A 27949-nucleotide genomic window follows, 5' to 3' on the forward strand; every position below is an offset into this window, starting at 1 on the left:
AAAGCCGCTCGCTCACTTTTCAACAGATTCACAAATCTGCTTCTGCTGCTCGTCCTCCTGTCGTGTGATGGCTCTAATCCTTCCACACAAACCGCTGCCCATCGTTCTGCTGTAGGCGTCGTTTCACAGACACTTGGAGCCACACAATGCAGAAAAAGGTGATTTTTCCTTTTGGCTCCACTCTTCAGTGGAGTCCTGTTGCATCATCAGGAGCCTCAGATTGTGTTGTTGCAACCAGGGAACCATTTGTGAACTTGTGATTCTCTGTTGTCTAAATCTGAAGACATTTGACCTGATTTTACAGCCAGTTTGTTGATCCATGTGTTATTTGTGGGAGGTGCAGATTTCAAAATTTTTCTATCTCACAAAAGTTTTTCACCAGAAACAGTCACAAACACTGACTTATGTTGACCTCTGTGGGGTTTGACCAGAAGCACCACCACGGCGATCCATTCATGTCTCCTCCTCTTTGCTCCAGAGGAGGAGGGGGAGTGGTGCAGGCTAGAGAGGACACAAACTCCTAATCAGGGCCTTTCTGAGGTAATTGTCAGCTTTGTTTTGGTCCCATCTGTCTCCATCCTTCCTCTCAGATGGGAGAGTAATGAGGCGTTGGCTGATGGGGCGCTCTCCTCCACACCAAACCATCCACTCAGAGGATCTCAGGAGATCTGGAACGAACAAAAGCTAATGGAGACAAACGAGTGGAGACCAGAGCCCAGCTTTAACTATGATATGGGATTTAAAGGTTCAGGTAAAGGTGGGAATTAAGATTGCGCCATCAGATGGATCAATAAGAGAGGAACAAACTTTAGGACAGTGCATTGTCCTGGAGGCCATTAAACTTAATTTCAACATTGTTGTCGGGAAAACCGCACTTCGGTGATTTTGCCGATTTCCCCATAAATGTTAGGTCTCCCTGTGGAAGTCTCTGCTGATTGGTTCATTAAATTGGGGGCGGGGTTGGACAGACTGATCCTCCAGTCACGTTTTCCGCGTGTAAAGTCATAAAGTGCCTCACAGCGAGTTGGAAATGGGAGCTAAAATCTGATTTAACCTCCAATCTGGTATTGCCCCACGGCTCAAGAGCCTGCCCTCAAAATTTCAAAAGGTTTTATAAGATGACGGATGAGGAGAATATATGAAAGAGACAAGCCGCAGCTGAGACAGTAACAGCAAAAACTTCCGTCTTTACTAATAAAAGTTATTTAATGTAGAAGTCTTTGACCTTGAAGATCTAATGTACAGTTCTCTCACAAATGATTTGACACATATGTTGTATAAGTGGACAGAAGCTTCTAATGATTCGATTCTATATTTTGTAGTTGTAATTTCCCTGCTTGGGATCAATGAAGGACATCCACCTACCCATCATCCATTCATCAGTTTCAAGACAGAAACTACAACGGACTCGATTAAATTACCAGTTTTATTCACAGACTGTCTGCCTTGAATTTAACAGAAAAACAACTGAAATACACAGACGTGTATTTTTGTTCAGTTAAAATGTAACAAAAGTTGCACGTTTGTGGTCCCAAACTACCGAACGTGTCTGTGGTTTCCTGAACGCATCACGGCGAAACAGCAACGTGTCCGGATGCGTTCAGCAACAAAAATACAACTTTCACCAGTAAATTTGGATTAACTCCCAGGTTGATTTTTATTCAAAGCAAACGTACATTTATATAATTTAAATTTAGTAAATACTTGAAACGTTTAAAGGTGCAATCCGTAAAATATGACTCATTTTATTCCCTTTCTGATTAACCAACATTGACAAAATAAGAAGCAGCACTTACGCATCTTAGCATGCTAACCAGTTAGCCGATGACACTTTGAAATAGACCGATTCAAGCGCAGTCTATCAGAAAACAAGACTTATACAGATATTTTCATCATTCAAAAGAAAAATAACGCCCCATTTACAAATCGAAATAATCTCAATCACATTATGAACTCATCAAACACGAAATAAATGAAATAAAACTCACGATGTCGAACTCCGCTGATGAGGAGTGAAATGCCGCCCCCTGTGCTCCCGGAGGAGCCTTTACAATTCAGGTTATACATATATTTTTTAAATGCAGCTTTAATTTCATGTCATCTAAAGCCTAACTGTTGTGTTTCATTAAGAGTCTGGCCTTGATATGCTGACGCAGCAAAAGCCACCCAAAGTCAACATGGCTAACGTTATATAAAACAGAATTGTGCTGTGTTGTGTGAACAAGAGTCGCTCTGGATCGTCTCTAATGGTTAAAATAAACCCCAGAAGACATTAAAACCTCACTGAGTGTGTTCTCTGTGGTGAAGGCTGATGCAAACGTTTTTTGTTTTGTTTTTTAAAAAAAAAGCTCCAAACGTACTTTAACCACAAACACTGAACAGAAGGTGTCTGTGAGGAAAACTCTGCTCATGCTTCCTCAGGTCATCACCACCATCATCCTCGTGTGTGTCTAACATGCTCAACTTCTTCTGATGTTTCAAAATGTGATGCATTTGTTAAAAAGTTCTAAAAAATTCCAGATCCCTCCTCTTTCCCATAGTCTTTGCCCAGGAGGAACCGCTGGAGTTTAAAACCACACCGGTACAAAATTTCCTGGTTTGGTTGCAGTTCCCATTTTCATTCAGTTCGTTGGCAGTTTACGTTTAGCTCAGCTGTTGTGTTCAGCTGCTGTCCTGTCGAGTACGGCACAGTGACAGTGAACGTCCCCCTGTTTGTCAGCTAACATACCTCCATGAAGCTCCTCTTCCTGTGTCTCCGTGCTTTGTCAAGTCTGACACCAACAAAATTCCAAAAATTCATTTTTGTTTAAAGTTTTGCTCTCAATACAGGCATCAGGTTTTGAATAAATAAAATACAAGTTCAGTTATATTGTTTAAAAGCCAACAGAATCTCTACATAATCTACATAACCCCTTAACTCTTGTCTGATGATCTAGTAAAAACATACCCACAGTTTTTGACTGGAGTGACTCTGGACACCCAGACCTGTGCAGGACTCTCCCTCTAACCTTTCCTTCCTCCTCTTACCTACAAACAGGTGGACAGGAGAGTTACGTCCAATCAGAGGGCTCCGTTTCAGTCACATGCCTGTGGAGGACAGACCCAGGCTGGCAGCTTTGCTCATGCAGGGAAAACCTTGAGGTCCAGCTTTTGGGAAATCGTGCGTCACCACGCGGCCATTCTCCCCTCCGATCCCCAAAGATCCTCCCACGCCTCCTCCATAACCAACCGCCGCCGCCCCTCCTCCAGCCACCATCCCACCGAGGCTGGTGCTCAGCATGGCAGCATCAATGAGCTCCTGCAGACGGAGGAAACAAAGAGCCTAAAAATGATTGTAGCAACCAGTCTGACCTGACCTGGGACACATCAAGAACACACAAGGGACTTCCTGTCCACTACTTGTCTTCACTCTCCAGTACAGCACCAAGACAACAATTTAAGACAGAAAAAAAGCAGTCACTGATCATGCTGGGCTGCAGCTCCCTCGGCGGGGTCATAACTCTAAATGCTAAAAGTTGTGTTAATGATACAATTGCAATATTAGAGCATATCAGAGTAATGAGCGACCACAGGGGGATCTCGTGAAGGCAGCTGTACAGTGAAAAACAGCCTCGCCGGGAGCAGTTTAATGCTGTTCAGAGAGATGACAGCCCTCCAGTGCAAAACAGCGTGGAGCTTCTGCATGCTATTGTCATGGACGACAGGTTAGCAGCTCATGTTACAGCTCAGCATTAATGTTCACATCGGCAACAGTTAATAAATGGACATTGTTCTGTATCCTTCAACCTTTAAATATGCAGCCAATCAGTCTGTTTCAGGTTTTTAATGAAATTATCAAAGGAGTTTGGAGCCGTGACTGTGAATCATCACCAGTAGTCGGAGCAATAAAGTTGTTTTTGATGTTCTCTCTCTCTCTCTCTCTGTGAAACTAATGATGTGGCTCCAGAGTTAATATCCTGTGTCGGCCTCTGCGGCTCCCACGCTCACTCTCTGCGAACCGCCTGGTGTCAGCGGTCATAACAAAGATTGGTGCAAATAAATCCCAGGTTTATTCATTTAGCAGAGCAGCGTCGGCACCTCAGAGGGAACTGTTTCAGCTAAATAAAGACGTCGCCATCCTGCCCCAGCATCCAACACACCCGAGATTTACTCCATCTCTGGTGCAGACTTGCAAAAGAGACTTTTCATGACAATTTATGGTCGGCTGGTCGAGTACATGGATCAGAACCAGTGGCCGAAATCACCTTCATTCTCCTTGACTCAATGCGTGACTTGTAGCAGAACTCCACCAAAGCTACCAGCATGGCGAGCCCCAGCCCACCGATCAGGATGTAGAACACCCCCGCCACGTTGCTCAGACTGAGTGCGCTCGTCTTGTCCTGTGTCCGATGGATGAAAGAGGGTCATGACGTCATCAGTTACGGTGGACATGAAGTCTAATAAACCTGTCAAAGGCTGCGAAAGTCCAGTTCATCCGCGAAGCTGAACACTCACCCCCAGGTACATCTACCAGAGCTGGGTCTGAACGGCTCAAGCTGAACTGCCTGAACTCACAGCCTTTGACAGCCAGTGCATGCAAATGCATGCACAGTAAACAAGTGAAGACTCCTGAGATTAAAAAGCTTCTCTAAATCAGAAGAAAACAAATAAGTAAAAACATCTGTCTGTTTTATCGGTCTCTTATTTGAGATCCAACTGACAAATCTGTTGTCATGACATCTGTGTTTGTGCGTCTGTAGTGACATGCATCACGTGACACTTTTGAGTGGGCGGGGCTTAGCCGTCCTGTAGAGATGCATGCAAGCCTATGTTAAAAAAACGAGAGGAAAACGTCAAACGGGGCGGGGCTTATCTTCATCGGGGCGGGTCGTGAGGGTTTGGAGCCAATCAGATGGCTTTCCTCTTCAAACTGTCATGTTCCCCTCAACCAATCACAGCCTGGGAAACCGGAGTTGGACTTACATTTCTCTTTCTATAACATCACTCTTATGGTTTTCATCAATTTAAAGCTAGAAATAAAAACACTAGAGCAAGAGAGTTATTCTCTGATCACGTGACCAGGCGCAAACGCTCATCAAAGATGTTTAACCATGTTTAAATCGAAGCTCCACAATCAAAGAGATGCAAATTCAATGTAAATTACATGTAACTATGTTTCCTTCCTGAGGCTCACAATAAACTGCAGCAAATTTTTAGGTGATTATCTGCTATCAAACATCACAAACCGCCGCATTTTCTGTCGCATGTCACTTCTTTCTCCCATTAGTAAATCACAGTCGGGGCTAGTTGGGGGGACGATGAGGCACATGACAGATTGGAGACCAAAGCATCTGTGTGCGTGTGTGTGTGTGTCAGGGTTGGTAAACTGCCTCAGCAGCCACTAACAGAGCGAGTGACGAAGGCCGAGAGTCATAGTGTGACAGAGAGAGAGGAAGAGAGGGAGAGAGAGAGAGAGAGAGAGAGAGAGAGAAAGTCAACTTTTGAAAATGTGACTTTTTACATCTGATTTAACTGAATGTCGAAACTTTTTCTTAAAAAAGCAGTTAATCTCTTCTTTAGCTCTGAAAGTCTCCATCTCTCCTAAAACTACTTAAATGTTTAAAGTGATAAATAAATCAAAAGCAGCTGGGATTAAAAGGGATGTAAAAAGTCACATTTTTGGTCCCTCGTCTGTCTGTCTGTCTGTCTGTCTGTGGCGGCTTCCAGCTTGAACTTGCTGACCACAGAATATTCTGGAGAACAGAAGGAAGCCTCCAAAGAAATCTACTGATCTGCAGACATGAAAACCTCTTATCTCACACAGTCTGCTTCTTCAGAATCGGCTCAAGTTTGACTCTTTTCTCATCAATCCGCATTCAATTATCAGCGGAGTTAAGCCAAAGTTTCACAGACGTTACAGTTTCTTCGGCTCAAGGAAAACTAGAGTGACCAAGTTTTCCCTTCATTGCACCATAAATTAAATATGTTTTTTCCTGCAGCTCTTCAGAATAGTCAGATCAGCAGCAGTGATGCACTCTGAAAACAAAACCCCTCCTCTGTCAAAGGACAATGGGCTGATTTTTGTACCACAGGTACTGAGAGCTCAGTTGGTTTGCACTAGATGACTGGAGTTACTGGTCCAGAATATGCAGGATCACTCACTACCTGTGGACAGAAATCAGGGTGATCTACCGTGACGTGATCCTTTAGTGTTATTTATAGTTTACACGTTTACAGGATCACTGTTGCATAGAGACAGAAACAGATTTATTTTGTAAGTTGGAAGATGACAAATGGATCAATTCATTTGGGAAGGAGACTTCTTTTCAGAGTGTATCTGATGGGTTAAACCGTTGAAGGTGTGGGTCTGATTGGGGGGGGGGGGGGGAATCAACACATGATGTCGGGACCAGGTGGAGCGACCTCCAGAACTGACCTTTCTGCCGGAGTCCTTGTGTTCACACTCTCCCTTGTCATACCACCACCTGTTTTTCAACTTGTCTAAGATGGCTTGTTCATTGAGCTTCAGTACTGCTAGGTTTACTGGGATTCTTCAAAGAACCATGACAGCAAAGGAGGGGGAAGGGGTTGGGAATAACATAAATAACATTATGCACCTCCATGTTATATTATGTTATTGTTCAGCTGTGCAGCATCCGGGCTGCTGTGGCAACGGCAGCCATTTTAGCAATATGCTATACAGACTTCTGTATGCTACAGAGAAAATCTCCATAACAGAAAGAAAACGATAAATAAAAAAAGCACAATCATTTATAAAACAGTCTTCAAAAGTGATATGTGTTAATACTCCATCTAGCTGGGTTTGGCCTGACTCCCTACGTGCGAGATGTGTATTATTATATCACTTTGGGTAACCGGCAAAGAGCTGAAAACATTCCAGCTTTCAAGGATTAAAAGTCCCATTTCTGAAGGGGGCCAAGAGTGAAGGATTATTCACCAGAAACAGTGATTATCATCCTGTCGCAGAGATGATTATCAGGATTAAGAAAATGGATATCCTCGCCCTACTGCAGATTAGATTATATACTGTACAGTCTAGATCATTATTTTGGGATTGAAAGAAAGAGGCTCTTCACGATAACTTAATAAATGTGATCAGTTAAATACCTCCAGGGCCAACAGAAGAAGATTCTGAGATTAAGTGTAGTCAGATTGAAGGCACCTGGAGTGTTTACTATTCCATATTTGGTATGTGGATGGTTGCCGGTTACCCTGGTGTACCATTGCCTGTCGTTACCCGTTGGGGGGTCATGGTGATCTGACCTTGGAGTCCCCTCCCCCGATGCCGCACTCTCCCTTGTCATACCACCATCTGTTTTTCAATTTGTCCAACAGGCCCTGCTCGTTCAGTTTTAATACTGCCAAGTTAACGGGGTTTCTACGGGGATGATAATAATGAGGGATAAAAGGGAACTAAGAGTTAATGTGCAGGGCCAGTGAAGACAGCAGCAACATCAGTATATCCAATCATGACAGGCATCTTCATGTCAACATCATCACTCAACAAACGGCTGCTAAAGAACTGGCTGCTTCTCAACCCAGACTGGGAAAAAGTGTTATTTTCCAGCTAAAAACACCTGGCTGCTTCAATATTAGCAACTCGCTGTTCTTGCCAGCTATGGTGCACAGGTTACAGGGATGCTGTAAAATCAGCGGAACAATGTCTATCAGACCCGGCTGGGGAAGTTAGCGGTTTACTACACCATCACACTGGCACATCTGTGAGGAGTTCCAGTGAAGGAAAAGAACATTTGTGTCCAGCCTGGGTTGATAAACAACAATGATAATTGATCAATAAAGGTGGAACATCAGTCATTTAACAAAATCACATATTTTGGCTGAAGTTCATCCAAAATCAGAGACCTTCAATTTCTTTTAATCTTGTTCCTGCCGAATGTTGTTCGCCTTTATAAACCAGTCAAGATCAAATGGCAGCGGTGTGTTTGTTGCTGGTTAAGTCACACTGATAAATCAGCCATGATTACTAATCAATGATAAGACAGACTTGTGATGGGACTGAAGAGGAAATGACAGCAGTTAAAGTGCACGAATGAGCATTGTTTCAGAAACTGAGTTTGGATTCTCTGTATTTTTTTTGGATGCTGATGCTTAGCTTTGTTTTCATACCTAACTGTCCCAGTTCTGCTGTTAAACATCAGTCTGACCAATATCTGAACGTGATATGACCATAAATTACCAAATGAAACTATAGGTGATTCCTTGGCCTGGCTCCATTCTGCAATTCTTCATTTGGTTGATTCTCTTAGTAAAGGTCTGCTTTAGAAAACAACTGACAATATTACCAGATTATCCAGTCCATTAGACTTTGTAACAGCCTATTAGGAATGATGCGCTTTAAACAGTTACTGTGGTAATGGCAACAACAACAGCAACAACTCTGCTGATGGGTGAGAACTATGCAGAGGTTTGACTCCACCCAGAGACAGAAGAAAGAATCTGCTGAACTGGAACGACAGCATTGAACCTTCATGGGCTCTAATGGTTTAACACAAAATTGTTGCTAGGCAACTGATCACAAAATAGGATACTTGTGTTCAGAATTGCTGAATTATGTCTGTATTTGCTGCAGCTTCAAATCTCTCACAGGAGGACAGAGCAGAACAAATTCCATTAATGTATTTGCCGGCGTGAATGGATTCATATTATGGAACTCAAATTCTACCGGCCATGTATTAATCTCATCTCTGCAGTTATTTCCTTTTCCCGGCTCTGGGTGGGCTGAAACATGGAGCGGAGAGAATGAGACTGAGATCTATCAGGGATGACAGAATGAAAAACATGGACGCAGAGATCTGAGAACGTGACTCTATAACTGCTGCTGCCAGGTAAAAAGAACAAATGAAGGAAATTACTTCCAGAGGCAGCGTCCCACCATTGTAGTTTTAATCTAAACTACTGCGAAATCTGAGGTAATCTATGTATAAATGCACAAAGTGATGAATGGAGCCATGTACAGTATAGAATTCTTCAGCTGACGAAGCCACTTCACATCACACCCAAAGTTTGTGTGTCTCTTTCTTGTTTCTGCATGAAAGTATCTTGTCGGGTTCAAAGGAAGAGACAAATCCTTTATAAAAATCCGAAAAGGTGGGACATTTTTTTATCTGACAGCAGCAGTGCAGACGGACAGATAGGCAAGCCGGCAGTCAGACAGGCATCACGAGACACGACAGAGGACAGGAAACAGACAGACCCACTGACACAAACTGAAGAACAACAGGAGAGAGAGACAAAGAGAAGACACACAGAGAGACAGATTAAGGGTTTTTCACATTAGGCACGCTCAAGTCGTACCGCGCTCACCACCCACACCCCCCCAATCCCCCCACGCTGCCTTCACATTATAGCAGAACTGTGTTTGTGTGTCTGGACCCAGTCTGACCGAGGAGCATAAACTTCTAACCCCATTCCAACCTTAACCCCCTCACCCTAACCCTAGTCTAAAAGGATCCCAGGGATTCAACAGAAACACCAACAAGCTCGAGCAAATGAACTGAAAGTTTGGGGACAGGAAAACTCTGGGCTGGGTCTAGGCCCCTAATGTGAAAGCACCCTATTAGACTGACATTCAGACAGACAAATGGACAGACAAACAGCCACAGAGCTGCTCTGTTTTTCTGCTTGAGGCCCGTGAGCTTCGTTCCCATATCTGAAGTTTGTGTGATTGTGTTTGAACCAGCGCTCAGTGCTCTGCAGTGTCTGGACGAGGGCACTGGTCCATAGGTTCAGGCCAGGTTTCCCTTTTTCCCCATCAAGACAAGATTCCTCTCTCAATACCAGCATACCTGACAGGTTTGGTCGGATATATTGCTAATCCTTACATTTGTCCATGGTCCACACATCTGCAGTTCAGTGAGGCTGATTCTGGAGCAGCAGAATACTGACAGTATAAAAGAGTTCAGCTGCACATTTACATCTAAGTGTTGGATTCACCAGTTCTTTATGGTTAAGCTCATTTTTCATCTCCAGAAGGTCTAAATACTTGAGTGTGAAAGCATGATAATAACAGCTCAAGGTCAGCTAACATGCACTTTCAAAGGAATATTTGTAGAGGATACCTGAGGGGGGATAGTTTGGGTGTGGCCACTCCATAGCCTTTAGAGTCCAGGTTGCTTCCGACCTTCATGGTGTCACAGGGTTTCCTCTGCTCGATGTACTCATTCATGGTGGACTCGAGCAGGTAGGCGTATTTGCCTTTTGATTTTCGAACTCTGCTCACGCCCTCTGAGGTGCTCTTCACAAATACGGATGGATCTGCACCCCGCATATATGACCACATCTTCTCGAAAACAGCTATCTTTGATCGCTTTGATCACATGAAAGAGACAACAGAGACAAAGTTGGATAGCATGGTGTCATGGAGGTTGAAGGACACACTGCTTGAGGAGTCTCATCTGAAGACATTTAATTCATTAGGTTAGATGAAGTCATTATTTAATGTCCAGCATGTCCTCACTCTGAAAAACTCTTTGGTGGAACCTCCATCCAGGGTACCATAGGCGATCTCCGTCTGCTTGGCCAGGTCCTCCGCACTCTCGATGGGGGAGACCATCCTCTCCACAGTGAGGAAGGCTGCCAGGTTGGCGGTATATGAGGAGATGATGATGAGGGTGAAAAACCACCAAACCCCACCGACGATCCTCCCTGACAGAGACCTGCAGGAGAGGAGCGAGACCACAGGTTTGGTAATTACCCCCAACACCACTCTTGGTTATTCACAAACTAAATTATTACAAAACTACTTTTTCACCTGCTGATTTGTATGAAGGAAGACTTTTTTTCTGCAGCAGGTTTGACAGCTGTGGCTTAAGTGTGTAAAATACAGCAGAAATGACTGTGCCCTCAGGAACACACCGATACAGCAGCCATATCTCACATCAGAATCACAACTACAGCTCCCCTCTATCCCCCTCCCTGCCTGCCTCTCTCACACCCTTTCCAATAATGTTGAGCCCTGCGGTCCTGCCTAACTCATATCAAGGTGACCCCATGTGATGTATTTATGAACACATCAAGAGGGATGTGAATCTTTGAGCAACAATACTTGGTGTCAGCCTGGAGGAGAAGTCAGATTAATGTCTGAGTGTATCAAGAAATTATACTTATACATAAAAATATGAGTACTGGCCATAAAGGAACAAAGTGATGCTGATTAGCTCTAGTTTATGAGTATAAATGTGCATATACAGTACGCAGAGTTTAAAATGCTGGCAGACACAGCAGCAGATCCAGAATAGCAACTCCCTGAGGTCTCTACACAAGTGAAATGTACAACCCTGCAGCATGTCACAATCATTGTATGACTGTAGCATCCATGCAGGTGTGTGTGTGTGTGAGAGAGAGAGAGAGACAGTGAGAAATTAATAGCTTGGTTTGCTTTCAGTGTTGTTCTGTGGAAATGATCAGGGAAGTCTACCGTAAAGACCGAAGGCACTTTGTGGAGTTCTTTCTAGGTTTATAGAGAAATCCAGATGAAGTTTGAGAGATGATAAACTACAGTACTTAAATTAGTCATCAGTACTTTTCTTACTGTCCACTGTTACCTCGGGGAGATGTCACAGCCCTGCTGCATGAACGCCCCCAGTGAGAACCAGAGTGAGTTAAAGATCCCAAAGTCATTGGTGTGTTCTGGAGAATCTTTTTCTTTCTGCTGGTTGTGGTTTTGGCCCTGGGAGAACCCTGAGTGACAGAACAGAAAACCCAAATGGATGAAAGTCCTATTACAACAGTGAAAATGATGAGACTTGATGGTGTAGATAATTTGAGACCTGCAGAATGAGGCAGCTCAGAGGACGGAAAAGCACGTTGAGAGGTAGAAGAAGGAAGAGTTTCATCTTCATCAGAATCTTCAGCCTTCCATTCATAAGGACTAAAACGACTGACCTGACGCAGAGACAAGTTGAGGGTTCAAACATCAGCAGAAAAGAAGTTTTCCATTGCATAACCGCAAACACACACACACACACACACACACACACACACACGCACACACCCCTCACCAAGAAGAGCACCACGCTGACCCCGATGTAGGCAAACACAATGCACATCCAGATCTCGTAGGCCAGAGGGTCCAGAAAAGAAAAGACACCCGGTTTGGACTTGGTGGGCTTTTTGATCATGATGGAGATTCCCAGAGACATGAAAGGTTTGGTGAAGTCGATCACCTGTTCTCGCACCAGAGTGATGGTGAGCGGGGCGACCGCCACGTCGGCTTTCTGAGGAAAAAAGATAGTGAAGGCTGAAAGCTCTCAAGCCAGAAGAGAATTTTGGGAATTTGATTCTTTCCGCACACGCACCCCGTACACCAGTTCGCCCACCATGCCGTTCCACATCTTGGTTTCAGAGTCTCTGGCTCCGTACTTTCCATCCCCAACCAGCTCGAGCTTGTAGTTGAAGCCCACATGTTTGGCGATCTCCGAGGCCAGTTCAGCGCAGTACCCTTCGTACCTGTCGTTCCCTTCAAGCTGCTCATGGTTCTTCTTCAGCATCATGTAGGGAGCTTCCTGCAGATGTCAAATGTTGCTGCCATTTCAGTTTTCAAACAACAGCAAGCTGAAGGTCTTCCAAGTCTCACCAGTATAGTAGTGATAACATATGTCCTGTTCTGGATGGGTTGGAACTCCTCCATTGACGGCCTGTAGATGGCAGTGTGCACATAGCCCCTTCTCTCATTCCAGTAGCCAATCTGAAAGATCAAACATGTTTCAGTGAGCATTCGGACGGTCACAGACCGGTCTCAAGAATGGTGTCCCAACTCAGAGGTTCAAACAAGAAAACTTCTTTAAAAATAACTGCTGTTACTAAAACAAGAAACCAACTGCTGAATGCATCATCCCTGACAGCTTCAGCATGGCTCTCTTCCCTTTACGTCCCTGCTGCAACTTTGCTTTCTTTAAAAGGTCTCACTGAGGACAACACACGCTATTCCACTAGAGATGCGTGCCAACGTGTTTGTGATGAAGTTTACGCTGAGACACAATTTTTTACTTTTATTTATTCAAGAGCTGCAGCAGCTGATTGGACTGAAGATTGTTCCTTTAATCAGAGGAGGGGGAGCTAATTACTGAGAGAAGCTGACGTGGTGAAAACACCAAACCTCTTTTTAAACTGAAACACAACAGCAGCACCTTCCTGGGCCCCTTGAGGCTGAGTTCCATCACCGTCACAGTGTAGTTGGTCCGATGTCCTCGCTCGTCAAACTGGACGCGGCCCGTCAGTCCATCCAAACGCACCTGAACACAGACATCCATTTTCACAGTGCCTGTCAGTGTGAAAATCTGCCTCCTGTGTGACTGTTTGTGAACCTGCTGCAGTGCTCTCTGTATGTCAATGCCCTGGCCCCAGGGAGCAGGTGGGTTGGCCAGGCACTCCCCTGCGTTGCCTCGGCGAGAGATATCGATTCGTTGTTGACGTAGGTTGTGGAAAGCCGCCGCCATGACACTGACTCCATCAAAGGTCAGAGCTCCTGTGTACTGAAAGAGACAACCCCATTTTTGTTTCTGTAAATTACTCCAAGTACTTTGAAGGACCAGCACAGTCCAGAGTCTGTACCCGGAGCCTCCTGCGGGCCAGTTTCAGATCTTTATTGTCAAACTCCAGCCAGTCCTGGTTGATCTTCTCCGTTGATGGATTGGACCAGTTCACCAGCTGGAAGCCTGTCACATTTGGCTTGAGCTTCTGAAACTCTGTCAGGTTGAGGTCCATAAAACCCTGACACACACACACACACACAAACACACACACACACACACATACACCCTGATTCACTCCTGATGCTGACGGAGTTTCCACATTTGTCCAGTTAACCAGTCAGACTTACCAGATTAGCCAGAATGTAATGGTAATTCTTCAAGTTCCTCCTCTGAGCAGCAATCTGAGGAGGGGAAATGAGATGCTAATTACATTTCTCTGATGTTTTTAATGATGATAAAAAGCACTATTAAACATTCATCACACTTATCTATGTGCATGTGTGTTTCCTTTCAAACAGCTGCTAATTGGAAGACTCAAAATCATCTTTTAGGTATATAATTGCATCTGATCACCAAGAGGAGGAGAAGGAAAAGCGTAAGAGAGCGAGAAAATAGAGAGATGCAAGAAGAGGGGGGAAAACCAGCAATGAGGGGAAGAGAAGAGGAGGAAGCAGGTGTTCCATCCAGCTTCTACTGAGCGCCAGCTAGTACACACTTCATCCCAGGCAGAGAAGAAGCTGTTTAGCAACACTCTTCCTGCCTCATCCCCTCATCCCATCATCTCCTGCTCCACCTTTACTTTGCTTTGCAGCAGATCAGAGCTACTCTAACACAAAATGATAAAATGACTGTGCTAAGCTAATATTTGACTCATAACAAGTGGAAACATTTTTCCAAAGTTCTTCTGGTCAGTCTACTGGAGTTCAGACAGAATCATGTGGAGCTAACATAAAGATGAGAGGTTGGCTGAAGCCATTAGCTTCATTTCACACATCCAAACAGCACCTGATACTTTAGCCTCCATCAGCCAGCTGGAGTTGAGCATCAGAACAACCTTCTCATGCGAAGGCTGGTTTTGAGCCAGAACTCACACTTTGCCTCTTACTCTCTACTCCAGCTGGCCAAAACATGAAAAAGCCTGGCTGAGAGAGTTCCATCAACTACCCAACTCCACACACTCTGCACTCCCTTTTACTGTTCTATGATCAATCAAGTAAGTGAATATTTCATCCTACTCTTTTCAACACGCTGGTTGATCCATGTGGTCTCCCCAGTGTTGCCTCTTTTGCTTAAACACACGACTGTATAGATTTTGTATTTTAATTAATTTTTGATTTTATATTGTTTTGTTTTTTTAACATCTTTGAAATAAATACTTTATCAAATATGACATCCAGGTTAAACCACCACCTTTTGTTTCTTCCACTTTAACAATCATCATCATTTTCATTCAATTTCAGAAAATATTGCGACATAGCGCCAGCATTCACTGAAAACAATTATATCTTAGCTGGGAGCAAACGTCGATACTGGAGTTGTAAAATGGAACTTTGGAATGGAATATCTGTCTCGTCCAAGTGACGTTTATGCTAAAGACTGCTAATGTAAAAAGCACTAATCTCAATGGGTCTGTGTGAAAGAAGAACTCTGGTTTTTGAGTCGGTGCCGGTGCTCCAACGCTTTGCCTGGGCAGTTTGACTTGCAGTGTTTTACCAGGTTGATGATGGAGTTGAGCCGTTCCATCTCACAGTCAATGATGATCTGAAATTCATCCTTGTAATCCAGGTCAATCAGCAGCTTGATGAAGGTGGTCTCAGTCAGACTGTCCAGATTAACGGAGGTAACCTGCCAGTTTCGTTCTGCTGCTGTGTCCAAGATCTTCTGCAGTACCGCCAACCCTGAGTGACAGAAAGCATCTGTACCTACTGGATAACAGCTCAGAAGTCACATTAGAGAACATCACACTGCATGAAATCTGCAGCACACTCAAAGGAAGGACTCAAATAATAGATACTCTGTATAAAGCACAACTACAGCTTGTCTGGCCTTTTTAAGTGTGATGTCCCTGAAGACGCTCATCTGTGAGAGGCAGTGACGTGCAGTAAAGCACTGAGCTAAAATAAGAAGAAGGCTTTGAGTGTTGAGTCACAGGACAGATGCACCTTCCTCACGTCTGATGCACTGACTGTTGGCCCTTATGCTACTCCCCGTGTTCACAGAGGGTAAGGTTAACATGTACTTGTGGACGTTAACACTGAAGATGTAAAGAGACAGAGTGTCCGACTCAATAGAACCTGTTTTCTTGGATCTGAAATAGGAAGTTTGCCATCTGCCTCCAGTTGAACTCTCAAGAATCATCTCAGTCTTGTGATGGGACCAACGTGGCCTGTTTAGACCATCAATTTATCGATCATGACTTCTCTAAGACAGTGATGACAATAGCTGGGTCTTGAGTCTTTTATCAGTTACCCATTATTTAGCAGAAAACTCTAACCTCCGCCTGTCAGCACAATCACACCAGCACCAACCTGCCGATAACTGAGAAGACCGGATACAGGGAAATCCAAAACCAGCACCCCTGCACACAGCTCTCACGTTTCAGCACTGACAAACTAACGATACCATAGCTTCTGATGGAACATTTACTGAGACGGTTTGAATATTTATCATCTATTTCTATTATTGAGTGTGTTAATAAAAATGCATTCATGCAGGAAAAATGCTGATGTTTCCACAAATACAGATTCTGCTTTAAAACTGAGGCCACACACAGAGTAATCACATCAGCATTTACAGTCCTAACACACACACATGCGCACACACACATGTGCACTCACACACACACACACACACACTCCCGTGTCAAAAAGACAAGTCAGCACAATTCAGACAGACTTCAAAGAGAGATGAACAGAGAGACACAGTGGAAGAGGAGGTTCAAAGATACTGACACACACATTAGTGTGTGTGTGTGTGTGTGTGTGTGTGTGTGTGTGTGTGTGTGTGTGTGTGTGTCTGGGTGGCCTTCACTCCCAGAGTCAAATTACACAAGACTTTCACTACCGCTGCTCTATTTGCAGTGAATGGAGATAAAAGGTGGCTGATTTTAAATTGTAAAAACCAGTCAGATAAATGATGGCAGTGCAGCAGTCGGCAGAAGCGTTGTATGCCCCTCAGGAGGCGGAGTCTAAAAAAGAGGTGATATTATAAAAAAAGTGTGTCTGCTGGAAAAGGTTGTCACTGTCAAATCAAATGATCCTGAATTTTAATTGAATTGGAATTAAAAGAAGATGAAATGCCATCCTTAACTACTGATTAGCTGCTGTAGTAGTAGCTGAGAGATGGACGCACGCAAAAAGTCAAGAGAGTGATGACGGAACTTGTTTATCAAAGGCAGAAACGGGGAGATGGGAGAAGCAGTGAGGGGAGGAAGAGCCTCATCAGCAGTGTTTCATCTTGTTCTTAAGCTCACTCTTTTCCCCGTAGAGCTCTTACAGAAAATTACAGCATCAGTCTCCATCTGTCCTCAGACTCATTAAAAAAACTCTGTCTGCTTGATTCTGGGCCAACAGACCAAGTGAGATCCCAGCGAAGGCTAACGGAGGGCTAAGTGACAACTAACGGAGGACCAGCTGGCAATTTACTGTTACTCTGCGTGAATCCTGAAATTTGACAGGTTTCTCGAGATTGTGGACGAGGAACAGAGGTCCCATTCTTGTGTGGGTACATGCCGTCTGACCAGCTGCTTTCAACTCCCCATTTTAAGTTTCTGACCAATCACACTATAAATGTCTGACACCACAGGAGAAAACATCTCTGGTTCTCCATAGTTTTAAATATAAATGGTCTATAAAAGGCAAATCTAGGGTCAACAAAGGGCCAACTTAAAAGCCCCCAGGCTGTACTCAAACTGTTTTTTTTCCCTCTGTACAACCAATAAAGATTAATTTAGTTTAATTCAAGGCCAAAGACGAACATGTAGATGAAGCAGAATAGGAAGGTTCTTTCTTTGACATACTGAAAAGAGTGAGTTTAATGGTTGAGTGAGCAGTCAGACAAAATCTGTTTCATGTCCAATTATACACAGCTTTGCTTCATCTGGGTTATGTTCATGCCAGCTGCTGTCTGTCTGTCTGTCTGTGCTCTTTTTGTTTAACATGGGAGGCCTGAGTGAGCATCACATTGTCCATTTCCATCACCTTGTCCTCTTGAGATTAAATAGCTCATTTTAAGCCAGACAGCAGCAGCAGGAGGAGAACACATAAAAGCTTTTTCAGGCCTCTGGATGGTTCAAAGGGGGAACAGTGAGAAGAAAACTGTTTTACAATGTTTTAGTGGTTGCATCCAGGACAACCGGATGGATAATTACTAGGTGATTCATCACTTTTATATGTGTTCATAAATGTGTGTCAAAGCGAGCGTAGACATTAGTTACATAATAAATAGCTCACACACACACACACACACACACACACACACACACACACACACACACACACACACACACACACACACACACACACACACAGAGGAGAGGAGGCGGGATGTTCTCTGTGTGTACTACAGATGATCCCATTTTTAATGGTCACTGGGGCCTCCGTGTGATGACGCGCAGGAGGCCTCTTTTGGAGGCTGCCAGCCTCAGGAAATCCCCTCAGCCTCCCGCTGGTACCTCAGTCTCCTCGGCAGATGTTGAGATGCAATAACATGAGACAGAGTTTACCGCTGGGACACAACAGTTACCCACTATTACACCAGATTGACTTGTACTGATGGTTCCTGGGCTGACGTTAAACTCAATGAGATCAGACGGAGTGTGCCACCAACTGTCAAATGGACTATAACATCAGACCAATGGCTGCAGGGACACCAGGCTCGGGATGCCTTCTGCTAATCCTTCAAGTTTCTTTGTTTTGTTCGTTTGACTCAGTGCTGCACAGCTAGTTTGTCTGTAAACGGCAGTTTGGAAGTCTTAAACTATGACACATCTAATTTTAGGGTTAAACTACCTGTCTGCACAAACCTAGTGGACTCATTTGAATTTTGAATCAATTTTTCTATAAAGATGAGACCATCTGACAATCTGCAGCAAGGTTCCTCACCTGAGTCGGTGCTGTACATGTAGACAAACCTGGTCCAGGAGAAGTGATCCAGCAGGGCCATGAGGGGCTCCTGGATTTGGGGCCGCAGCTGCAGAACAAACTGGTTGTTGGTCTGAACAGGAAAGGATGGGGTGATGAAGCAGACGTGGAGGGAGCCGCAGAAGGACATGAGCATGTTGACCGTCTTGCGATCATACAGACCCATGATGGCGTACACGCCCTTTGAGAACTGAGAACAGACTGGGACAGAAACAGAAGATGAGAAATTAAAAGATATCTGAACATTTCTGCTTTAAGCCTTATTGCTCTACATGGTCCAATTTTCTTTAGCACCTTTAAAACCTGCATGCCATCATTGGACAGGTGACTTCATGACTTAATATGATGTTATTTAGTTTCTAATCTGCAAAAAAAGCAAATTCTCCACATGGGTCCATGCTAAGAGATGATAAAGCTCTTATCTGCATGATAGACTAACATTATTTCTTATCTCTTGCTGTGTAGCTTGCAAATTTTCACACAAAAGACCTCCATATTGTAAATCCCCTCAGACACAATGGCTGTAATCAAATTACTATTCATGCAGAGCTCCTTTACAGCCTGGAATCAAGTTGCTAAGACAATAATTCTCACTGCTGAGGTACGACGAATGAATAATGCAGCATTTCACAGCCGCACATTCAGACCATGAAAAATACTCCTTATTATCTGTATCCTCTCCTCATAACACTGATTTAAGCATAAAGAGCAGGAGGTACAGGATAACAAAAGGACATCCAGCGCAGTTAATTATGATAAGAGGGCCCGTCAATCGAACAAACACCTCAAAAGCACAAAGTCCTGCTCATTTAAAAAAATCTTAACAGTGTCCCCCTCCTCCCCCTCCTGAAGATGGGGGGTTTCTACACGCAGCACTTATCAGGAGTTTATTGACCTGGAAGAACTCGGCTTTTTCAGTGCTTTAGTACTGCTGCTGATGCAGTCGGCAACACATCGCTCTTATCTCACCTTCATCACTGTTACAGTTTCCAACATTGTCACCTGCCCCTGCTGTGGAATTCAAGTGTTTATTTGGGGACAGTGATTCTTTTCAGTTGGCTTCAGGGTTCATTTTTAAGATGCATATGATTTATTTCCATAGTATCAATGAATCATTAGTTCAGCGTCTACAGTTAAATGCAGCGGTGCATCTGCTACGGGGCACTAAAGAGTGTGAACATGTCGCTCCAGTTTTGGCCCTACTGCACTCACTTCCTGTTTAGTTTGGATCAATTTTAAGACTTTATTACTTGTTTTTAAAGCTTTAAATGGGCTGGCCTCCCCTTACACCTCTGTGAGAGCTTTGGCTCCATCAATCAGATAGTTCTGGATGGTTCTGGTTTGAGAATATAAAGATTGCTGATGGTTTCATCCCTAGATGGGTAGAAAATAACCATTCTTATTTGTGTTTTTAATTCAGTAGTTATAAGATACTAAAACCAACCCTTCCCATTAAGCTTGAGCTGGAAATAACAGGTCCCTCTGGAGGTATGCTATCATGCTAACAATAGACCTTTGCCTTTGGCTGACTGCAATCATGCTAACGAGGTATCTGTCTCCTAGCATTAGCACTGCCACCGCGCTCAAACAACTGGCCAGTCATTCGTCAGACAGTGTGAGGAAGTCACACATATGAGAAGGGACCTGGGTTCAGGTGTACGACCAACAGAATGAAGCGCCAACTGATGTTTAATTTATGTCATTAACACGGGAAAAAATGTGAAGAAGTTGGGAGTAAACCTGTTGCAAGTGAAGTCTTTAAAACAGTCTTTAGAACTAGAATTCACAGGAAACCAATGGAACTACTTGTGCATCATCAACACTGTCTGAATGAACTTATTTTACACAAAAATCCTCATATTTTTCATCATTGATTGACAAATAATTAACTGTGATGATAAAATAAGATCTGGGCCCCTTGGGGTGCAATTTATGTCAGCAATCAATGAGATCACACCTTCTGTTATTACCGTGATGAGCGACAACAGATCAGACGTGTCTCATAACGAGGACACTCATCATCACATCAACCACAGGACCAAAGCAGACGCTCTTCCACTCAGACATCTCGCTCATCACCACCTGAGGCTTTCAGATGGAGCTTTATTTAAACACAGCCTAGAGACGATGCCAAGCACCAGGGGGCCCACAGCTGAGACCGCGTCTAGGCAGAGCAGCCCTCCCTCCTGCATCTGTCCATCTCAGTGTGGCCTCACAGTAAACTAGAATGAGGGGGGAAGATTGTGGGGCTGGCAGGTAATCACCGTCATGCTGCTCCGCTGGCTCTACTCACTATTTACACTCTCTGTCCTGAAAAGATGCAACAGGACAGCCTGGAGACATGCGTCACCCAGCAATCAGGTCACGCTTTCACTCCGTCATTCTGGATTTCTGTCATTTTCCAGCTCAGAGACATGATTAATCGCAGTTCCAGCTACAAACACTTGACGGGGCACCCTGAGGGAACTGAACCGGTTCTAGAAAACAGAAAGGTTTTTTTTGCAAGTATGAGGAGCAACGATGAGGAATCAAACAGCTGGACTCTTGAATTTTTACAGAAAACACCGCAGCCATCTGAACCTTTGGCTCTAATTAATGTGTTTAACAGCAACACAGAATAAAAGATTAAATGGCTGCATTCCTCGGGGTGATACACCAGTCACACACGCACGTGCACACAAAATGCCCAATCACAGTCACACACACATACAAACAGAAACACAAGGGGTCTAAACTCATTTAGGCAGCTGCTGCCTCTCAGGCATCAATGCAATAATCTCCTGCTGAGCATGCAGCTCTGACACACACACACACACACACACACACACACACACACACAAAGAGTTGGAGGTTCTTTTCCTTCTAGTTGTAGCTTCATCTATCTCAATTGCCTCCACCTCTACACTCAGGTTGTCCACAGAGGTTTATCCTCAATTCCCTCCAAAGTTGACAAAGAGGCCTCGTTGCTGAAACAACTGCCCCCCCCCCCAACTCCAGGATGACCGCATGCCAGTAACAACAACAATACAAGTCAATATGATTTTACCATTGCTGTTAACAAAACATAGAATATAAAAATCAGCTACTCTGATCATTAACATTTGGAATTTAAGTTTAAAAACCTGAAAAGCTGCAGCTTCTGTGTGTTTTATGGATGGTAAACAGCACCTTGGCTGAAATCCAGAAGGATCATGCTGTAGCTCCAGCAGATCCTCCGCGAGATTGAACGTTGGAGCATCTCTGGAGAGCTCGCAGCTCGCTGGCAGGAAGTGCCGCTGTTCCATCACATAAAAGTTTTACACAAGCTTAAATAATTGGTCGTATTAAGCGACACAACATCGCTTCCTCCCCTTGGGAGGCTGCTTCCACGAGCACTGCAAGCTGCCGTCTGGCTTTTCAGCGTTCAGGATGAAATACATCCCCGCTTAAAAAAGTTGCTTTAATTAACTGTAAAAACCTGCCAGGAAACTCTTTCATTTTGGATTTGTGAGTAATGCAGTATTCTCATGCTTTTATATGGATAAACGGCAGCATCGCCATGCCAACAGTCAACCCAGAAGTTCAGATAAAGAGTTAGTTGTCAGTGAGTTGTATTTTCAATATTGTACCTATTAATTGGTGTAATTAGAAAGGTTAATGTACAACCTGGTGTCATTCAGATAAAGTTTCAACATTTCAGTGGATGATAAAAATGACCCATTAGCTGAAAACGAGTTTAGCCTCTGCCCTACTGAAGGGTCCATGAGCAAGACAACAACATCTAGGAGGAATTGGATCCAAACAGACTGTTCGTCTGGGGCCTCTTGGCTGTTTTCCTCTCTCTTTTTTAATCCCTCCTCTCCTATCTGAGACATCTGATCTTGTTTGAGTTTAGTATGACAGGAAATTTAAAATGATTAATTAAAGATAATCCGGTTCTCTGCGCTGCCGCCTCCCCTGTCTGAGAACCAGCACTTTGTCATTATTTGCCATGTTACGTTGTCATAGATAAACGCCGTTCTGGGCAGCCTGCGCAGCTCTGCACTTTATCCTGATTTCAGGCATTCAACTGAGCGTGTAACTACAAGTGAATCCTCAAGGGCAAAATGTCGCCAGCAGAACAGAATCAGCTCTGTTTCTGGGTCTCCCTCCACTGGAGCCTCCTGCCAAAATCTTAACACTAAAATCATTTATAGATTTTAAATTTTTACAGCAGGGGAGCCCAGTCTTCACTCATCTCACTCTGTAGGCTCCAGATAAGAGACGCTCTCACTTTTCCTCATCATGGATTCATCTCAACCCCTCTAATGTGGTAGGGGACACGGGTTACGTTTAAAGAAGGGGGTCTCCAAAGCTTCACATTATGGACTGTAGTTGGTTCCACAGTTCTGCTGTCAGGAGGACGTTTTGATGCTCAGAAGAAAACCTCTGACTTCAGACGGCGAGCAAAACTCTTTGGGGACCGTCCCATGCCAAGTTTGGAGTGTGCAGCAGGGTGTGACATCATCCAGGGTCAAACTGAGGTTAGAGATCATCTCTCCTCCTTCCTGTCACTCCACATTCCATTCAGCCCACCTTCACCCGTGTATTCACTTCCTGCCGTACCGCTAAAGGGCGCAGCGCCGTTCAGGGTGCAGAGGAACCTCACCGGAGCAGCAGCCAGTTACAACCATTATGACCACGACAATGACCATTAATAAATTAAAAAAACCAACCAAAAGAAATAACTTGTACTGCACTTGGAGGATTTCACACGAGGCAATCTTAATGACCTTGCATGGAAAAACACGGCAAAGCTGTTTCCATGACTACAAATGGAGCCAGTTAATGTAGCATTCGTGCGATAACCAAAAAACGTGTTCCACTTGCAGGAGTCCAGAGAGCTGGAAGGCTGAGCTCATGTCTCCTGGTCCTCACTGAGGCCAAGTCCGAACACAACCTGGAAGTCTCAGCTATAGCAGCTCTGAAAGACTCTGTTTTTGTAGAAATATTTGCTTTTGCACCTCAAACGCAGCCGGAGTTTGACTGTTGAGTCTGTCTCACAGGAGGCATCTGAGCTCAGTCTGCTTTACATTTCACACAACAGACTGGGGATGGAACAGCAGACGGGGGAGACAGAAGCTGGGGGGAGACAGAGGAGAGGGATGAAAGGCTTTTCTTTAAATCACTCTTTCAATTAACACCATGTTTACGATAGAAATGGTCAAAATGACACTCATGCCAACAGTTATGGTAGTAAATGAAAACAGGCATTTCAAAGGGCAGGCCAGTTTATGATGATGTGCGAGAACATGTTTAGATCATGTTGATCTGCATCTTTGTCTGCTGATACTGGAATGCTAAAATACACTAGCTGGTGCATTTCCAGAGGCCGGGGGATGTTTTGCCTCAGGGCACCTGGGAAGACAGAAGTAGAACGATGACTGAAGCGTTGGCCCTGTTTGGAGAGTGTAGACCACTGGCTCTACCTCCTGTGTCATAGCTGCCCAGACTTATTCTATCTGCAGAATTAAAGGTGTAATAAGTGCGACAGCTTTGGGCAGAACAAAACAAGGTCAGCACATTCTCCAGACCTACTGTACTGAACGTTCCCAGGAGCCAGACTCCATTTAGTGCTCAGCTCCCTCTGCTCTCTGTCCATGTACTGCTGCTGCCTGCTCTTCTAAAGCCTCCACCTGTGTTTGACTGTAGTGTTTCACACCAGCTTCTCCACAACCATGTCCAGATTGTAGAAGGATGATGAGCAAACCCATAATTTTAAAGACAACAGACTTGTGAAAGCAAACAGAACTGAAGTAGTGTGTCTTCTGCTACCATTCAGCTAACACCTATACAGTGAGGTCTCTGGAGTCAACAACACAGATTGGACTTCACTCACATGCGTAGGTCATGGAGAAGCTGCTGGCCGTGTCCACCATGTCCACCTGTGGTACAAGTTTGGGAACATCTTGGTGTTGGGACAGAGCGAAACGAAAGACCTCGTACTCATGGGAGCCGGTGGGGAAAAGGCCTCCTGTTGGACACAGAAACACACATTTGAGTCAATTCTAGTGAAACTGACTTTACTTAGCAACTGCTTAAAACATTTCTGCCCACTTCCACTCTGACAGGTGAGTGTTTCAGACCACAGAGGTGAGAATGAAACAGACAAAAGACTAAAGACAGGCAGGATCACACTGGACTGTCCATCAGCTGCTGATGGCAAACTGATGAGAAAAGGACAGGTACCAGCATGATGAAGCCCCGAGTGCCTAAAGGCCATTTAAAACAGACCACCAACATTTGCAATCATGCTGCAGATATTAAAGTTCTACAAACCAACAGAAGAACAGTTATAAAGTCAAACCAAGCCAGAATGTGTGCTCAGCATTTCCCCCAGACTCCCCCGACACTGACAGCTTTGCACCAAAAGTATTAGAGATCTACACAGACGTGTCGCTGCAAATGCAGAAATAAAAGCTGGTCCGACGCCAAACACACTTTCTGTATGCAGGATACAGTGGGAGCCCAGTGTTTGCTGGAACCTGTCACCGTTTCACTGGAGCTGAACTGGATCCTGCTCACGTGTGTCAACAAATCCGCTGACGTCATGAACACCTAACAAGCGGAGAGGCTCAACAGCTCTCTAAAATAAGAAATTGGACATTTGGGAGTGACAATATCAGCTAATCTGCGTAGCAAAGTTAAGAGAGGAAAGTCAGTCGGGGCAAAACGTGATGTACTTTCAAAGTACAGCAAGAAACACTATATTTTAAATACAAATGAAAAATGATGCGGTGTAGGTTGATGCTTTCTACGTTAAACTTTTTACTTAAGCCACAACCTTCTTAGACTTAAACAAACGTACGATATAAATGCAAAAAGTCTTGAAATTAGGACAAAACTGAGGTAAAAAAAATTGAAATTTGGGAAATTTATTCTAAATACTTCAAGAACACAAACTTAAATAAAAGATGTTAACAAGTTATGGAATTTTAAATCAATTACTTAACAGCTATTTTTTAATGAGTACTGCATTAAAATGTATTTCCTTTCAAAATAAAATGCAAAACATTATTTCAGTACTGTATTGCAGTTATACTAAACCATGACGTTTTACACATATATTATTTTTTTGCTGTATACATTCAGTGTTACTTATATTGTTGTGTTTCCTATTTGGCTGACTTCTAATGACTTCTAATACAAATGGTGTTTTAATAGACAACATGTAAAATGTACTAAATTCAATATTTCATGAGCAATAGTAGACAAGGATGGAAAGTACTTTTGATGCTCTTTGAGAGCAAAGCTTTTGGTGCGAACCTTCCTGTTTTGACGTCATTTTAGATTATCTGGACGCCTCATTTCACTGCTGTAGTCAGTACAGATGGAGCTCATTTAAACATATTTTCAGGGGGAATGTGGTAAGGAGGTTATCAGCCAAATGTAGTGGAATAAAAGCAACATTTTCTGAGAGGTTGAGTTTGAAATTACTCAAATAAATTGTCCACAAGTATATGTAATTTTACTTTAGTATTTTTCATGTGTAGAGCACTGATAACTTAAATGCACCTTTTGCTTTTAAAATGATGAGAACTAAATGATTAAAGGAATAAATAAAAATAAAAATGACCAGTAAGATCAAAATTTCCTTCTGCAATAAAAATCAGGAAACTAGATGTTGATGCCATCATGAGATTTTCAGTGATGATACCCAAATGTAGGAATCTTTCGATGAATATGTCTGGAATAGCGGATAATCTATTCACCATATGTAGCAGCGCTGGAAGCAGTCCATCTGTTCTGACAGACAGACTCACCAAATGGATGCAGAGAAAAATTACCAAGACTGTCGGGTTGGAATGTGTACCGCAGCAATACGTTTATTTCAGTAATTCAGCTCAGTTAATGTGATGGAACATCGGCATCAAACTGGAGATGATTGAGGAGCAAAAGTGCACATGAGTAAGCATGTGAAACAAACAGCAGAACACTCCTACAGCCCACAGCTACCTGATCCAACCCAAACTAATGTAAGCTTTTAATCTTGGTGGAGAAAAAAACAACAATAAATAAAAAAAAACATTACAGTTACAAACTCTATTGTATTAAGGTCTTAAATTTAAAATATTACAGTACTACAGCAACTCTGTGCTTCATAGTTACTATTATAGTATCAGAGTAACTCTGTCTATAGTACTGATTGCTACAGTATTCCACTGGCTCTGTCCATGGTGCTGATCTTCAATACGTTGCTGTAACTGTCCACAGTTCTAATTTTTACAGTAGGGCAGATTAGGGAGGTACAGTAGTTTGGGAATTCTTAAGATTTTTCCACAGTGCTCATTCTAAAATATGACTCTGACCCGTCTGGAGTGACAAACATGCAACTATATTTTTAGTAGCTGAACACACCTTCAGTTAGGCTATAAAATAAATAAACGTGTTTATTTTCTGTTTTTGAAATAAGCCCATTAGCAAGAATCCAGCCAGGGTAACAGTACTCAGAACACTCTAATGTATTTTCTTTAGCAGCTGTGATATTATTTGGATAAAATAAATTGGAGCGTTTTAGTTTTATGTTAGGGGACGGCTTGGGATTTATCTAGGCTCCACTTAATGCAACCTTGCATGCAGGAAATACCAAAGCTACCAGTAATAACGAGACACTGTTTGGTCTTCCAGTTGCTCACTCACCGATGTTGATGTTACTTGGGAAACTTGTGCCGCTGCAGAGCCCAAGTAGCATCAGGAGGAGGAAGACTGAGGGGAGCCGCATGTTTCCTCCAGCAGCAGCAGCAGCAGTAGCACTGACAGGAAACGTGGAGCAACCTGCGTAATCCCATTCACACCGGGGCCAGCAGTGATCCGGCACAGCCCAGGCACAGACTGGCACATCCACTGGTGGCACTGACTGGGTCTCTGTGCCGTCCCTCTGAGGGCTTCCCTCTCTGCAAACATCCAGAGCTCTGCTGCTGCAGCGACTGTGTCAGAGTGTTTGTTCACTCTCTCTGTATCTAACTACCTCACCCTCCCTCCCTCTGCCTCTCTCTTTATCCACTCCCCTTCCCTCTCTTATTTTATGGTGAAATGTGCTTATGTTTGGGTGGAAAAAAATGACCTTATGCGAATTCAGACTTCTGCTCCACGATTTGTTTTTGACAAATTATGACATCTGTTTATTCTGGAGATTAAAATGTTGGACTAAAAATATATGATAATCTCCAACAGTGACAGTCATTATGTCAAAGATTAAAAATCTAGCATAAACCAGCAGCTGCAGAGGAACCAGTCAGAGAGAATCTGAAGGCACCACCTTTACTGCAGATGCTTTTTTTCCTTTTATTCTGTAAC

The 27949-nt window shown here is 43.6% G+C and overlaps 1 protein-coding gene across 6 annotated transcripts; it reads right to left on the reverse strand.

Moving 5' to 3' along the window:
- Positions 1 to 908: 908 nt before the first annotated feature.
- LOC101078054 (glutamate receptor 1-like) lies at positions 909 to 27623 on the reverse strand. 6 transcript variants are annotated; one of them, XM_029848370.1, is made up of 18 exons: positions 27293 to 27623; positions 24492 to 24626; positions 18596 to 18835; positions 15207 to 15391; positions 13841 to 13894; positions 13573 to 13731; positions 13326 to 13493; positions 13149 to 13253; positions 12596 to 12706; positions 12318 to 12524; positions 12021 to 12236; positions 11790 to 11904; positions 11565 to 11700; positions 10478 to 10676; positions 10080 to 10327; positions 6416 to 6530; positions 4245 to 4379; positions 909 to 3298 (listed from the first exon to the last, which is right to left on the reverse strand). In XM_029848370.1, the coding sequence occupies exons 1-18, from the start codon at positions 27372 to 27374 to the stop codon at positions 3080 to 3082; spliced, it is 2829 nt and encodes a 942-aa protein (XP_029704230.1). In that variant the 5' UTR covers positions 27375 to 27623; the 3' UTR covers positions 909 to 3079. The 6 variants fall into 6 exon arrangements, 5 of the variants coding, with proteins under 5 accessions (XP_029704230.1, XP_029704231.1, XP_029704229.1 ...); XM_029848371.1 differs by lacking the exon at positions 6416 to 6530 and adding an exon at positions 7264 to 7378 and having other exon boundaries at positions 911 to 3298; positions 13182 to 13253; XM_029848369.1 differs by lacking the exon at positions 6416 to 6530 and adding an exon at positions 7264 to 7378 and having other exon boundaries at positions 912 to 3298.
- Positions 27624 to 27949: the final 326 nt, after the last annotated feature.

The sequence above is a fragment of the Takifugu rubripes genome, chromosome 15, assembly GCF_901000725.2.
Source record: "Takifugu rubripes chromosome 15, fTakRub1.2, whole genome shotgun sequence".
NCBI classification, from domain to species: domain Eukaryota; kingdom Metazoa; phylum Chordata; class Actinopteri; order Tetraodontiformes; family Tetraodontidae; genus Takifugu; species Takifugu rubripes.